General features: G+C 45.3%; 2 protein-coding genes across 6 annotated transcripts in view; one reads left to right on the top strand and one right to left on the bottom strand.

Moving 5' to 3' along the window:
- Window positions 1-950: 950 nt before the first annotated feature.
- LOC138862245 (transcriptional adapter 2-beta-like) lies at window positions 951-4,830 on the top strand (the record flags this gene model as incomplete). Its single annotated transcript, XM_070123906.1, is given in 3 exon segments — window positions 951-1,194; window positions 2,774-2,836; window positions 3,547-4,830. Coding segments are annotated over 3 exon segments (448 nt in total), but the record flags the coding sequence as incomplete, so codon positions are not given.
- A 57-nt stretch (window positions 4,831-4,887) lies between these two features.
- The window catches only part of peb (pebbled), a 902,421-nt gene continuing 891,619 nt past the window's right edge, over window positions 4,888-15,689 (bottom strand). For 3 of the 5 annotated variants that reach the window (XM_070123904.1, XM_070123902.1, XM_070123903.1), the window contains 3 exons: window positions 12,190-12,491; window positions 6,739-10,530; window positions 4,888-6,609 (listed from right to left, as the gene is read on the bottom strand). In XM_070123904.1, the coding sequence (XP_069980005.1) occupies window positions 6,325-6,609; window positions 6,739-10,530; window positions 12,190-12,491 (4,379 nt within the window). In that variant the 3' untranslated portion in view covers window positions 4,888-6,324. Of the gene's footprint in view, window positions 6,610-6,738; window positions 10,531-11,839; window positions 12,106-12,189; window positions 12,492-13,828; window positions 14,248-15,689 lie in introns of those variants that run through there. The other 2 variants (XM_027374894.2, XM_027374902.2) reach the window with 2 other exon arrangements.

The following is a 15,689-nucleotide window of genomic DNA, read 5'->3' as shown; positions in this document are numbered from 1 at the left end:
CCACAGTGTAAACAAAATCTTGTTTTGTTCTGACCACAAGATACATCACTAATCTGGGTTGGAATCCTGTTGCGTTTTCTTGATTTGTTTACTTGCAGGTTTTATGCTATTTATTCCATAGATTAGATGTGAAAAGTAGAAGTTTGTGAGATTGGTAGGCAGTTGAAGACTTAAAGAATGAGATGTGTGCTTGTGCAGTCTAATGAGAGCTGTAGAGTGTATGTTTTTCTCAAAGTATTGCTTGTGGAGCCATAGGTGTACATCTTTCTTTTAGATCTTAGAACTTGCTCTTTCAAATAACTTGAAGCCACCATGGAAGTTCCATTTGTAAGTGTTAGTATTAAGTGGAATTTGGATATTTCCAAGTAAATAGTAGTGTACTTAAGGTAAATAATTGGGTTTTATGTTTAATAGCATTTGCTGTAAATGTAGATATAATTTAAGATACATTATCAGATATTTTCACAAATTAGTCACTTAGCTCTAGATAATCTTATTTATAGGAGTTTTACTTACCATCCCTTCAATTAGTCGTTCAGTGTCCCCAAAAAATAAGCGAAAGAAAAAAACTCTAGTGCCCTTATAATGTCTTCTCTGACTTTTGATCATTAAATATTTTGCTCAGTAAATTATCTATTCATTACCTGGTTAGATATGAAGCCAGTTTGGTGTTGTAGCTATTTAAGGCTTTAAAGGAAAGATGTCTGGATATGACGGTTGTTTGTTCTCCTTTATAGAGCTCTAGACAAGGAAGTGAAGGTAGTGTTTGAGATTAGTGTGTGCTATGTGTGTATGTGGCAGGAATGCCCTGTTAAGTTAAAAACTGACAAATCATTGTCTTATACTGTATGAATATTTAGACAATAATTGGCATACTGAAGAGTCTTAGCTGAGGTTTGAATCTTTTTAACTCAACCGACAATTTCTCTTTCCTCTCTGTACCTATGCAGAAACGACGCAAGAAGTCCGAAATGTTTAGCAGAAAAAAAATTCACGCCTCTCGATACTGGCGGTGGAAGATGGCTCAGCGGGAGCTTGAGCGGCAGCAGCGGGAACAACAACGACATCTCCAGCTGGGGGAACGGGAGCAACACGCAGCAAGCACAACAGGGGGGGACTCAAGGGGGGAATGATGACCCCATTGCAATATCCATGTTACCAGGCTACCATCTTTTGTCCCAGAAGGAAAGAAAGGTAGGAAAATGAGTAGTTTTGTGTTCTGATTGAGATGATGATGATGATAATTTTTTGTCCTTTTTTTCATTGTTATCATTATTAATATTACTGTTGCTATTATCCATTGTTATTATAAGTATTGTTATTGTTGTGATTATCATCACCACTATCATCAATATTTTTTGTTATTGATTATTTTTTTTATGGTAAAAGATGTTAGATGTTATCACGAGTTGCTTGTGTAACACTAATATTCTCTGACTGTTCATTAGCCATGTACTTTGTATAGCAGATTTGTTTATTGTTTGAGTGTCTTTCCTCAGGATTGCATTTGTCCTTTGATACTAAACAATGGCATTTTTATTTTTTATGCTTTTCAGTATTTTATTGATTAGGACAATTTCATTTCTGTCTGATTATCAATATTTAGAGACCCTCCTCTGTTTCTCACCTTATTCCAGTGCTGTCACTGCATAATAAGTAATGTCACTTCTTGCATAGAAGTAGTTAAATGACAGATTTATGATTGTAGTTCTTTACTAAGCATTCTTACCTTTAAGGAACCCTGTCCATAACAGTAATTAGCAGTAGCTATCATGCATGAATCACTCGTGTTCTCTGAATTATTATTACTAATGATGAATTGATAAATTATGAAGAGTCAGTTGGTTTCCATGCATATTTTTTAATTTCCATTTTGAAGTACTTGTAGGTTAAATTTTGAGTATATGTAAAGCAAATTCTTAGTTCATGGGGATGTCATGTGCCATGCCATGCCAACAGTGAGTTTAGTTTATGAATCGTGGCTCCATAAGTACTAAGTCACTGATGAGCCAATTGTGAGTACTACCTATTTACCCTTTTCATTGATTCTTAAAAATATTTTTTGTATCTGATACTGATGTTAGTAATATTGGTAACACTACAATATTGTCTATAATAATAACATTGATATTGATAAAAAAAAAAAAAAAAAAAAAATCACAAAAACTGAGGGAAAGGTGAAATCAGGGTAGGTCACAAAGTCTACTAATTGACTCCTTTGTAGCGAAATACTTGTGGAGCCATCTATGTGCACAGACATTTAACAGAGTAATGCTGCAGTTAATATTGCATTTTCCCGGTGACAGTGGGGTAACTTTATAACTTTCTGAGTTCAGATTTTTCATTCCTTCATAATTTGAGCCTTTAGAATTTGTATGATATACAAGTATTTCTCATTAGCATTTTTTAACAATAAATTAGTACATTGCTTATTGATTTTTTTAGTCAAGATTCAAATTTCATAAAAATGTTATATGATTATCATGATCATCATTCAGTATTTTTTTTTAATATTATTACATTTATTGCAAGCTGTTGGTTCATTACAACATATTGATAACACAATATGTTTTTTAGTGTTTTACCTAACAATAATAAAGTCAGGTGCTCTTACTAGAAATAAGACATGACTTGTAAACATTTGATTTAAGGGCAGTTTTTTTTGTTCATACAGATTTCTGGTTCCTTTATACCATTTGTTTTAATAGGTTATTGGCAGATAAGTTATTTTGCAGAAAAGATACAATTACTAATACAGGTGTATGATTTTCAGTTGTGTGCCTCCTCAAATATCAAGCCATCACAGTACATTGCTTACAAAGCTGTTTTACTTAAGGTAAGCAAAGCATAGAATGTAATTTGGTCATTGTTTTAATATATAACTTTTCAATTATTTACTACTAAAAACACAAATTTATATTAATATTTACAAGGGCCTTGCATTAGAATGGCTGACTTTGATGACATTATCCCATTCACCCGGAATAAGTTTGGCAAGTGGACATGATTGCAGGATTGTTGGTGTGCATCATCAGTTTTCCCGCTTGTGCCCAGCTCCTTTAGTAGTTTGCGAGCTTTTATTTTGCTGTAAGTTTTAATAATAATAATTTGAAGGTTTACCTTCACTTTAGGTGATATTGCCTAAAAGGTTTACCATATAATGAAGCGGCTAATATAAGAGAAAAACAAGCTGTGTCCGATGAGCCAATGGCGCGGGAATGGTTGTGATACGATGCCATCTGCTAATCTACAAATCTGTCCACAACAGCCATAGCATGTACATGTACATGCCACCTGTCGGGAAGCAGTTAAAAATAATGACTTGTATAATCTGACTTTGTCAAAGACTAAAATTAGGAAAGTTATCTGTGATATAGATTGTAATTAAACATTTCCTTTATAATAATTGAGTTTCTCTTGTTAATCCTTTTAATTATTATAATTTTTTTTATACTTTGCCTGCAAGGGTTATGAACTAGAATAGGGAAAATTTGAGACATGTATTTAAAAGAAAAGAGAATTACAAACAATATTATTTGTTTGCAGGACGAAGGCGACAAGCGTCAGGCAGGTGTTGGATCAACTACACGTGGGGGTGTATGCACTCCCCAAGGCCTAGACTCTCACTCTCAACGCATGATAACCACTTTCATGACCCAAGCGGGCTGGATCTCCTCGTTCACATGACCACCCTTTGATTTTGGGATCTGAGCAGCTGGATCTACATCTACAGCACAAGAGTCTTGGGCATGTAGATTTTGAAGGCATTATTCTGCTGCGATGATCCCAAAATAATAAAAATACTAGGATGACATTTCAAGAAAAATAAAAGGAATAATGGTAATCATATGAAAATAAATAGCTAAAAGAGGGGAAAAGTGTTCACTAAAGAAACAAAGGAAAGAAAATAGAAAAATATTTGCAGTTTGAAAAGTCAAGTCTTGCATCCCCCCATTTTTTTTCTTCTTCTTCTTCTTTTTTTTATCATAAGGAGTGATACTATTGGATGCTTAGCTGGTTCACTTTTATGCTGATTACATATCGGAGTCTTTTAGGCATTTTGTATGAGAGCTCCATAATTATGTCATTTTGAATACCAGTCAGTATTCCTCGGAAAATTGTTATATATATGTGGAGTTTTCATATAGTGAATGTTAAATGGTGTTAATCCATGGAAAATCAGTACAATACTGATTAGATAAGCCTGCCCTCCCTATGCTCCTTTTGATTCAGTAATGAATTTTGGTAAAACTGAGTTGCAATATTTGCATAATGCTTGTACTGGTGATGGTGATATTATATTTTAAATTTTACATATTAGCATCTGCAGGTATACTTTCTCCTTTTTAGACACATGCACTTCTTAAGTACCACTAGTAGCTAAGTATAGTATAAAAGGATATTTGTAATCAAAGGAAGTAATTGATTAAACTTACTTTTTAGTGTGGATATTGTACCTGTGAACATGTCCTCGTATCTTTCAAGTTCTTTTATTTGTTTAATTGATATTCTGATGGAAAACCAGGCGAAAAATGCAGTCAAGTGCAGTGCTTATTGATTTTTTTTTTCTAGTCAAGATTGATTCGATTTCAGTAACATTTGATAATCAACTCAAAATATTATTTTTTCATATCAGTTGCTGATATTTTGCTCACCATTATAACTTTTAATGTTCAGAAGGTGTTCATCTAATCATTGTATAATTTGGTCACTGAAAAGAAGGTGCATACCAAGAAATATTGTTTAGTTTAGATTTAAGGACATTTAATTTTTATACAAATCTTCTGTACCTGGATATTTATCATTTTTAAGAGAGATGTAGTATTTCAAGTTTGTTTTTTATTCTTCCTTTTGTATGGTGTTTAGAGGTTTGAAAAGAAATATGGCTTCAATCACAACTATTTATTCCAAAGCTTTTTAAAGTGGTGCTGTAACATACAAACAAAACACTCATCAGAACAAGGTGATTGAACAGTATGGGACAAGAGTATCAAAGAGCATCGTGTATATAGAATGCCTTTGGTTTAGTGACATTATTCATGTATTTATATATATAAATAATAATATATATAAGTCTTGCACAATAATGCCATAAATCAATAGCTTATTAAATTATTTTGTTTGGAGAGATCATTTAAAATTTTACTAACAACCTTGGAATAGAATTCGCATATTATATTACCTTTCATAGAAAAAACACATCACTCAAATTCAAACACTTATCTACACACATCAAACTTCTTTGGAAACATGCAGAAATGATTGCATGGAAACAGCTTCACTGGATAAGTACAAATGGAATGTCAGAAATATTAAGAGGAGTGTGACCTTAGATACACACTGAGGACTAACCAACCATGGAGTTCTCTGTGTCATAAACAACATACACTGGTGGTGCAGAGTTGAGAAAATTAGATTTGATTTTTCTGACAACTTCTCACGTCCACGAATAATGTCTCCTTTACTTTGTTGACTAAACTGAAGCAAGGAATATTTTGAGGTATAGTTTGGAATGTTGATAATATAAACTAATAGGAACACAACTTTCAAAAGAAATTAATCTTAAAGGTAGTATAAATATACAAACTTTGGAATGAGAATGCAACCTTACAGATTACGAGATAAATTATTAGGACTAATTATTTACACACACTAACCATAACTTTGGCATTTAGCCTTAATACTTTGGAGATGAGGACTCGTTAAAGTATAAATAAAGATAAAGAAACTATTCGATCCCTGATCCATATAGATTGTCTCGATCTATTGTAGATATGCTATCATTCTTGGCATACACTTCTACCAAATATTTTAAACATTGGTATGTATTGGCTAAACTGGCAAATGAAAAGGTTAGGCACAAGAAATTGATTTTGGCCCCTTGTATTTGAACAAAATGTTTGGAATGTTGGCAACTAAAGAAAACTACTGGACAATATTTTGGCAGGTACTGTACAAGCAAACAAATAACAATAACGAGTAACAAAATCAACTGGGAGTTGAAGACATCACAGACTAAAGGAATGAAATTATATTAAACTAAATATATCAAACCACTGAATCATTATATACACACTATATACATAACGTTAACTTACAGATTACAGAAGAGTCTAGGGCACGTTGTCAAGGCACGAATTTTTAAATTTCAAGGCAAACTGTGAATGCATTACGAATGGAAAATAATAGAATAAGTAACCATTAATATGAACTACAAGCTATGACATACATTGCACTCAGCTAAGTATTGGAAAAGTTTTCTTGAACAGACACACCCTCATTGTAAAGACAGAAGTCCCTTTTAACGGGGAAGTTCTGCATGCATTATCGCACCCCCAGGAGCTTCGCTGCATCATCCGCCGATTTAGATGTCAGCAAATGATCGACAACTGCTCGTCTTGTTCCAAGGAGGTTGGAGATGAAGTCAGACCCTTCGGTTTCATCTTTGCGCTCCTCTTTAATTTCAGTCTTTATTGCTGGCGAGGACAAACTTCCCTCTTTCTGCTCAACAGCAGACAAAACAGGTGAAGAGTTTGTATGCTGGGTTGTAACGTGCTGCTTTAATTCAGCAAGACTCCAATATCGATTCAGGCAGAACATACAGCTCACCTGTAAAAGAAGAAAATTCTTCAGCACTTCTATTCATCATATAGTGCAGTTCAGTAATTCTACATACTGACAAGTCAATGTCACTGTGTGATTTCAGCAATCAGGATGCTCAGAGGACACTGAACTTACCCTCTCTGTGGTAGTTGAATCTGGCGTTGGAGAAAGGGGGTCGTTGTTGTTCTCAGCTGTGACCGGTTCTATACTAGTAATTTTCTGAAAGTTTTCTGGATGGGCTTCTTTGACGTGCTGTACTGCCACCTCGCGACTTGCAAGCGGTACTTCGCACACGTGGCAGCGGAACGGTCTAGCGTCGTCCCTCGAGATGGCCGTGTCGCTTGCCTTCTCGTGTTTGAACACTTCGTGCTTGCGGAGGCTCTCGAGGCTGGTGAAAGCTGCACCCGGACACTTAGAGCAGCGGTAAGGGCGGTCGCCGCCGAGGGTGTGTGGGGAGTCGGGATGCTTTCTCAGGAGGTGGCGGTCGCAGTTGGACTTGGTGGTGAAGGGAAAGTGGCACACTGGGCACAGGTATGGCTTTTGTCCTGTGTGAGTGCGGATGTGTCGCACAAGGGAACTGGACCATGGGAACTTTCTCTGGCAGAAAGGGCATTTTTGTTTTTGTGGCGCCGAAGAATAGGCACTGCGCTTGGCTTCTTCCGACATTGTGTTGGAGGAAGTGGAGTCATCTTCACCAGGGACTTCCTCCTCCCCCTCACTGCCAAAAAAAGGGAAGCTCTGACTGGAGGCAGTTGAGAGCAACGTGTGGACGCTAGCGAGGTCAGCACTGCTGTCTTCCCGACTTTTCTCTCCACTACTCTCCTGGCCTTCCTCTTCTTCCTCGTCCTCGTCGTCCTCCTCCTCATCTTCCTCTTCTTCTTCCTCCTCCTCCTCCTCCTCGCCTTCATGACCATCATCAATGACTAGCTCCCTCTCTTCCTCTTCTCTCTGCTCCGCCTCCTCGCCTCTGTCTTCAGCTGCGTCCTTTTCGATCTTGATGATGAGCTGCTCTCTCACTGTCTCTGAAATCGTGTGTGGAGTGTCAGAAACAGACGTGGGCGTGTCCGACTCCGACCTGGGCGTGTTGACTCCTCTTGGCCGGTGTTGCCAGACGTCGGGGTGCTGCTGCTTCATGTGTCGCTCCATGTTGGAGCGGAGAGTGAAGCCCTTGTCGCACAGGTCGCATCTCCACGGCCGCTCGGTCCTGTACCGCCGCTGTTTGGGCTTTTTCATGAGGACGGAGTTGCGAATCGTGAAATGCATCACATCCTCGTCGCCAGGCTTGGAAATGGGCGTGGACTGGCTGTCAGATGTGGACGAATCCTCGGATTTACTTTCACTGGAACGGATGTCGGGTCGGGGGATGCGGAGGGGGTTGCGGTGGGCGGCGACCATCGCCAGCGCCGACAGCGAAAACGAAGGGGAACTCTGCAGGAAGCCTCCGCTTAGAAGCCCGCCGCCGGACGTCAGCTGTAGGCCGCGCTTCAGCTCTTTCTGGTACTCCTCAAAGAAAGCGGGGTCCAAATTGCGCACGGGATGGTGCAGGCCGTTGTAAGGGTTCATGAGGAAGGAATACTGGTGAGGGCTGAAGGGACTGCACAGCGGCAGGGGCTGGGGGTACATGCCCAGGGAGAAGGGCGGCTTGGGGATTTTGAGCACTTCGGTCGCGGACTCTGACGTTGGTTCGGGGCTCTTGGCCTCGTCGGGCTCCTTGCACTCCTCCTTGCGTGGCTTAGACAGGTCCTCGGGCTCGACCTGCTCGCACTTCACGTCATTCACCTCGATCTCCTCGTCGTCGTCGTCGTCCTCCTCCTTCCTGTCATCCTCATGCTCTCTCTTGGAGTTCATGCTGAGATCCAGAGGCGCGTCCTCGTCGCTAGCGGAGAGCACGCTGGGCACGGGCGTGAGTGTGGGCGTGACGGACGGCGTGAGCGTGCGACCAGGAACCAAGGGCGTGGGAATTCCTGCGTTGTGCGAGAAGGGCAGAGGGAGCGCCGGCGGCGGCGGCTGGTGGGAGGTAGTGAGGGGCATCGCGGTGAGAGGCAACTTGGAGAAGCTGAGGAGCGACTCGACGGGCGTGAGGTCGTGGTGGTCCTGGTGGTCGTCGCGGGCGGCCTGGCTCACAACGAGGCTGTCGAGGGTGGGCCCCGTGGCGGCCTCCGAGTGCTGCTGGATCACGTGGCGCATGACGTCGTTCTCGGAGGAGAAGGCGCCGCCGCACAGCTTGCACGAGAAGGGCTTGGTCATGCCCTCGGGGTGCGAGGAGCGGATGTGGTCGCGCAGCACGGACCGCGCCTTGCAGTCGATGTGGCAGATGTGGCACACGGTGTCCAGGGAGCGGTCGGTGCTGGCGCCCTCCTCCTGCGGCACGTACGTCATGCAGCCCTTGACCTCGTCCCGCGACTGGCGCCCGTGGATGTTCTTGATGTGGCGCTCGCAGTTGGCCTTGGTGGTGAACGCAAGGTTGCACAGGTTGCACTCGTAGGGCGTGTCGCCCTTGTGGCTCTTCATGTGTTCTTTCAGAGTGTTCTTGTCGTTGCTGAAGAAGGAGCACAGGTTGCACCGGTACGGGGGAGCCACCATGTGGACCAGGTTGTGGGACTTCAGCTTGCGCAGGTTGGCGAACACCTCCTTGCACAGCTTGCACGGGTACTGGCCGTTCAGCTTCATCTCGCGGTAGCCTCGCGCGAACTGCTCGTCGTGCGAGAGCCCCGGCGCCGTGGACAGCAGAGGCGCCACGCTGCTGGCGGTGGTCGTGGTTGTGGCGGCGATGCGGCCGGCGGACGGGTGCTCGGGGGACGCCTTCGCGGAGTCTGCCGGCGCGGGCGAGTGCTGGCCTGGGGGCTGCATGCTCAGGTGCGGCCCCAGTCCGCTGGCGAAGATGGAGGCTGCCATGGAGGTGGCGGAGGCGGACTCGGCCTCCTGCTGCTTGAGGAGGTCCAGCACCCTGAGGAAGCCCTCCTTGCCCGGCTGCGGCTCCTCGCACAGGTGGCGCTGGTGGTGGTGCGACAGCTCGACCACGTTGGAGAAGCTGAGGTCGCACCGGAGGCACCTGAGGGAGGAGGCGGACCCCGTGGAGGCGGCGGCGTGCTCGCGCATGTGCATGAGCCACGACTCGGCGCAGGGGAATGTGATATGGCACAACTGGCACCTGTGCACCCCCACCCCCTCCCCGGGCTGCTGGTGCACGCGGTCCCGCTCGCAGATCTCCTTGGCGATCAGCGGGAACTTGGGGCTCGAGAAGTCCGTCAGGGTGAGGTCCACCTGGGGCGGCGACGCTGTGGACGTGTGGTGGACCATGGAGTTGTGGAGGTGCAGCGCCCGGTAGTTTTTGAAGCCCACCTGGCAGGTGGTGCACGCCACCTGGTACTCTGGGTGGATGTTCTCCACATGCTGCTCGAGGGCGTGTTGACTAGGCTGCTCCACTCCGCAGGCGGGGCACGTCAGCTCCTCCTCCTCCACTTCGCTGGCGTTGAGGCGCACGGCCTTGGCGGACACCACGCTCTCCTCGTCCTCCAGGTGGCGCTTGCGGGGCGACGACGTGTCCTCCTCCGAGGCCAAGTCACTGTCGCCCGTGTCCGAGCCCGCGCCGCCACCGCCGCCGCCACCGCCGTTGCGGTAGTGCCCCCGGATGTGGCGGTGCATGTTCCCATTGGTGGTGAAGTGCGTGCCGCAGATGTGGCAGCGGAACGGCCGCTCGCCGGAGTGTACCAGCATGTGCCTGTCCAGCGAGCTGTTGCTGCTCAGCTGCTTCTTGCAGATGCCGCAGCAGTACACTTTGGTGCCGTTGTCGGTCTCGATGACGTGGTTGTGCTTGCGGATGTGCTGTGTGAATTCGTGCTGGGCCGGGAGCACCTCCTCGCACACGGGACACGAGAAGTTTCCGGTGAGGCCCGCCTCGCCCTCGCCCTCACTCCCGCACGCCGTCTGCAACGAGAAACAACACTTGATTAACGGAATGGCCGGCGAAGTGACCCCCGACCCCGCCGCACCGCACGCCGCCAGACGGCAGGTGCGACCCGCCGCCGCTACCTGTCACCCTCGCCGCCGCTGCCCCTCCCTCCCTCCCTCCCTGCCTCCCCCCTCCCGCGCAGCGGCTTTCCTCGCTATAATGGAGCGACTGCAGCGAGCGACGGCTCAGCGGCCGTGCTCGCCGTATCCACTAGGCAGTCCTCTGATCACACGTCACTAAAAGCCTTGTTAGCACTCGCAACACTCAGCGATTACACTCTACACATACATCCACACTGCACAGAAGACCAAGCCCATCCCCGCCGAGAAAAGGGTGCGGAGGATGTGGTTGCGAGTGCAAGGATCTGCGTGGCTGATGCCCGCCTCACGCCATAGCTTCGGCCTCGGTGCATCACCGCGGTTTCTAAGTAAACTCACACTGCGGCCTCGCACTGTCGCGCAGCCAAGTCATATTTCGAATATTCTTAACTTGAAATAAGCTCATGAAAAAAACTGCAAAATTCTATTTCTAATAAAAACAATAATCTTATGATTACTGCTATCAATATAACGATTACAACTACAACAGCAATAACAGAATTTAGTAACACTTGAGTAGCAGTAACAGCAGTAATTAGTAATAGTTGAAGTAGAAGTATTAAATAATAAATGCACAAAACCACTATAATAATAATAATAAAAGTGACAACTAATTAAAATCAAGAGCAGTGCTTCACTTCTTGGCCTCCTTCACATCCCGCCCCACCGCCTGCCGCAAAGTCCTCGCACGCCATTCCCTTCCAAGAAGACCTGCCTCGCTTCCATCATCCTTCCGTGGTCTTTCAAGGCAAGTCTTCCTTCGCCAGGAGAGGCGTCGCGTGAGCCAGAGTCTCGTGTGATGACGCCCTCCTATTTATTTATAAAGACCGGACATTACGGCCGCGCCAAGACGGGATGTCCCGCAGGATTCCCCAGCAGAGGCATGAGGAAGGCGAAGGAAGGGGACCAGGAGTCGGGAAGGAAGTGCTGACGGCGGAGTCACTATCACACACGAGGAAAGTGGATCGCGCAAAGTGGAACATCACAGTGCGCGTGGCCCGAGGTGCGAGGCCAAGGCGCACTCCACTCGCCCCGGGCCCTTCGCGCGCTGCCGCCGTCTTGCACTGACTCGGAAGCCGCTGGCCAACTCGGGAATGTGCACTAAGTCCACACGCAAACACACACACACACTATCGAGTATAAATGCACACCAATAAAAACGACTAAGTGTATGAATGACTCTTACCATGTTAACACACATGGATATCACTCGCGAGAAGCTAGGGTGAAGTAGATCCGAGTATTGTTGAAGCACCATGAGTACAATAGTCCATCTGAGTACACAAACACAAGCAGAGCCTCATGCTACTGCTGCTACTACTACACGTGGTCGCGCCACCACCAGTCACAGCACACTGATCACGCACGCTCGGACTCGCCTCCGACACAGCGCGGGGCGTGGCGGCAACTTCAACGCTGCGCCGTGACGTTACGCCGAAGACTGCGCCAGTGTCCATCGGCAGTGACCAAGAGCCGGCACTGGTGGGGGAGGGGCGGAAATAGGGGGGGGAGGAGGAGGAAGAACAGTGCCCTTACCTCGACTTTGTGAACCTTCGCTGCCTTCCGCTTCTTGGCTCCTGAGAGAGGCTCTTGATTGATCAAGATGTTACTCTCTTCTCTTTCACTGGTGGGCTGGAGGCGAGCTGCGCTGTGATTGGTGGGCTCATTGGCCATGTGGGCGGAGTCTGGGGTCGGGGGCGCCTCTGGCGAGAGGGGGGTGGAGTTGTGGGAGGAGTCACGGGTGGGGTCACACTCCGCCCTCAGGGGGGAGGAGCCTGGGGGGGTCAACGTGCCCTTAGGCTCTGGAGACGCTGTTGCCGCAGCCATGTCTGTTTCACCTGCGGGAGAGAACAGTTCCTTAGATGAGTGCGCCATATGGTCAGTACGCACAATGCTTCACAATCATGAATTACATAACGCTAAATAGGGCTGGATTCGCACACCCAGCGAAACGCGCATCTGCTATGACCTTTGATCAATAACCGATACAGATCGATTTCGTAGTTGCGTCTCCGCGTCTGATGGTAATTTTATGCAGAGCCCGACTCTGACAAGAAACACAGCACCACAGCCCTTGTATACACAGGGAAATATATTCCACCACTCGTACATTAACACCTTTGATATGACGTGCATTTTAATTTCCCGCTCGTCCAGCTAAGAAACTAAAATTACTAGCAAGAAATATAAAGTCCACGTAATTCCTGCATTTATATAATACCGATCACAAGAGCTAATTCTAACCTATTCGCCACCTTACGCTAAAACCTCATGAAAAGATCCTTCTTAATTAAATGAATTCAGAAACTCACAAGCACAATGAAAAAGGAAAAATCAGTTGCTTTCCAATGCACGCCACGAGAACACGCGTTTTTCTTATCTTAATTTACTGTTTGAGTACCTACTCTAATTTACGCCTTGCTCTAACAAACCACGGATTTAACACTAAGCATCTATTGAGTTCATCATTTACTTTGATTCTACACGCTTAATACTCATATTAAAGCGATAATTAGGTTCTATATACACACATGCAACCTGTATGTTATATACAATAAACACCTAAATAAACAAATATACACACAAGTGAATATCGAATTTTGAAAATTTCTCCATCGTGTTTGTAAGCACAAAATTTTATTTATGTTTAATCTACATCGCATTTATTTATAAACTAATAGCAAGTCCACATGCACTTTATTTAATTACGCGACTATCACAACATAATCTTACAAACCGGACTATTTTTCTACAGACATAATTAAGCAGATGAAAATCTATCAAATCGCACCTTAAATTTCTTTTCCCGTAAACAAGAAATTCAAAAATATGAGTCACGGAGTTCACCCTTATTTATAATCATAATAAGAACTATGTTAATGAAATTGATTAGCAGAAAGTAATGTTTACGAGAGGGGAGAGGAGAGGAGGAGAGGAAAAGAGAAGAGAGGAGAGGAGAGGAAAGGAAAGGAAAGGAAAGGAAAAGAGAAGAGAGGAGAGGAGAAGAGGAGATGAAAGATGAGATGAGATGAGAAGAGAAGAGAAAAAGAGATGAAAGAAGAGAAGATAAGAGAGGAGAGGAGAAGAGAGAAGAGGAAAAGAGATGAAAGAAGAGAAGAGAGGAGAGGAGAGAGAAGAAAAGAGAAGAGAAGAGGAGAGAGGACCGGTCACTTACAGAATACTGGTTGATGATCTGGAGATGGAATCACGCCGAAGATTTTGTGTCGGTACTCTTCTGTTGACACTACCATGTCTACCACTCTTCACGTCTACACACTAGTACAGTAATTAAAGCTTGTACCAAAACACTGCGGCGACAAACAAAGCTGTCTACTTAATTTAAATAAAACATGCGTTCTTTGGTATACAACACTGACACCAGGTAAAGATGAAAAAATATATAGTAACACTTTTCCTGAGTCACCAGAAAGCTCTACTGGCTACTTCACTAGTTGCACTAAACAAAACGGCCAACTATTAACAACCATTTCACTGGACGGTAGTTGTTGCTATAGCCCTACCCTCAAGGGCAAAGACATTACTCGGGGAGAGTAATAACGTTATGACTAGTGAGAGGGTGAGAGAAGTACTGAGATGTGGCGAGCCTCTCGGAGCTTATATACCCTCCCGCCGGTTATCGCGTACTAATTTCTCTCCCTCTTATCTTTCTCCTTCCATTTCTTCGCGCGTTTAAATTGTTATATTCAATGCAGAGCATAAACTATGAGGTTAGTCATGTAAAAATAAAATATAAAAATTGAAACGATCTTAATAGAGAAAAAATAGAGTAAATTTAAGGCGACTTGGTAACTCTCCCCTCATCCGGTTATCCGCGGAACAACGTGGATCCAGATGACATCATTGCTGTTATTTACACCATTTATTCTCTTATTTAAGATTATTCGATAAATATTATCTACCACACTATGCCTCGATAACAATGACTTGTCCCCGTAAACAAATACAAAGCATGTCCATCATCTCTTAAAATAACCTCTTCCACCCGTTCACCTCAGTTCCTCAAATTCCTCTCATGAACAACCCTACACTTCGAAACCCCAATTTTTAAATCAGATCAAACCTACTAAAACCCAAATCACCCGAAATATCCCAAATTCGAAATTGGACCAGCCACCTCTCCGCCGCTCCTTCGAGACGCCACACTGTCTGCCGCGGCCGGAGTACGAGTTGCCAAATGGCCTTTTATATCGCCCCGTATCCGCTCCCGTGTGTTTACATGATTCGACAATTTTCACAAAACGCCTCGTGATTCATGTCTCACGAATCGTGTCATTTTCATGCACTCACACATGCGTGGGCTGTCCTAATGAGCATTCGCCATCGACCTGTAGAGTATGAATGGGCGAAGTAATGCACTTTGGGAAAACAAATCGTTTATCTGCTGCTGCACCTGGACTGACCTCTCGGGGACAAACACAGACAAACTCGGGCAGGGATTTCTGCTGGCTGGCGGAGATAGGGTGAAGGTGACAGTCAATTTGGTGCTGAAGAAGGTAGAGAAAGGGAGATAAAGATAGGAATATTAGAAGGGAGGTGGGGAAAGGGGAGATGGATAGGGAGTGGGAAAGGAAAAGGGGGAGGGGGGAGAGGGAAAAGGGAGATGAAGAGAGAGAGAGAGAGAGAGAGAGAGAGAGAGAGAGAGAGAGAGAGAGAGAGAGAGAGAGAGAGAGAGAGAGAGAGAGAGAGAGAGAGAGAGAGAGAGAGACAGTGGCCGTGAGAAGCGGCCTGATAATGAGGGGGGGGGGGCAGGGGGTAGGTGGAGGGGCCGCGTGACGAGAGGTGTGATTCGACAAGTTCGTTCGCATCTACCTGATAAGGGAGATAAGGGCGCCTCGCAGCCTTGGCGACCGCGGCCGAACGTGACGCCATGTTTTTCCTCTTCTAGAAATAACAAAGCGAGCGCTGGGCATTTCCAACTCGAAATATACCCAGTACTCCAGGCCTACACGGGACGCCGGATGCCCGCTCGTTGGCGCTCGCCGTCCGCGGCTAGGCTCCCGGGCAGGGGGGGGGGG

The sequence above is a fragment of the Penaeus vannamei genome, chromosome 7 (genome assembly GCF_042767895.1).
Source record: "Penaeus vannamei isolate JL-2024 chromosome 7, ASM4276789v1, whole genome shotgun sequence".
In the NCBI taxonomy this organism is placed as follows: Eukaryota; Metazoa; Arthropoda; class Malacostraca; order Decapoda; family Penaeidae; genus Penaeus; species Penaeus vannamei.
Note: the sequence above shows the minus strand (reverse complement) of the source record. Positions and strands in the feature narration are given on the sequence as shown.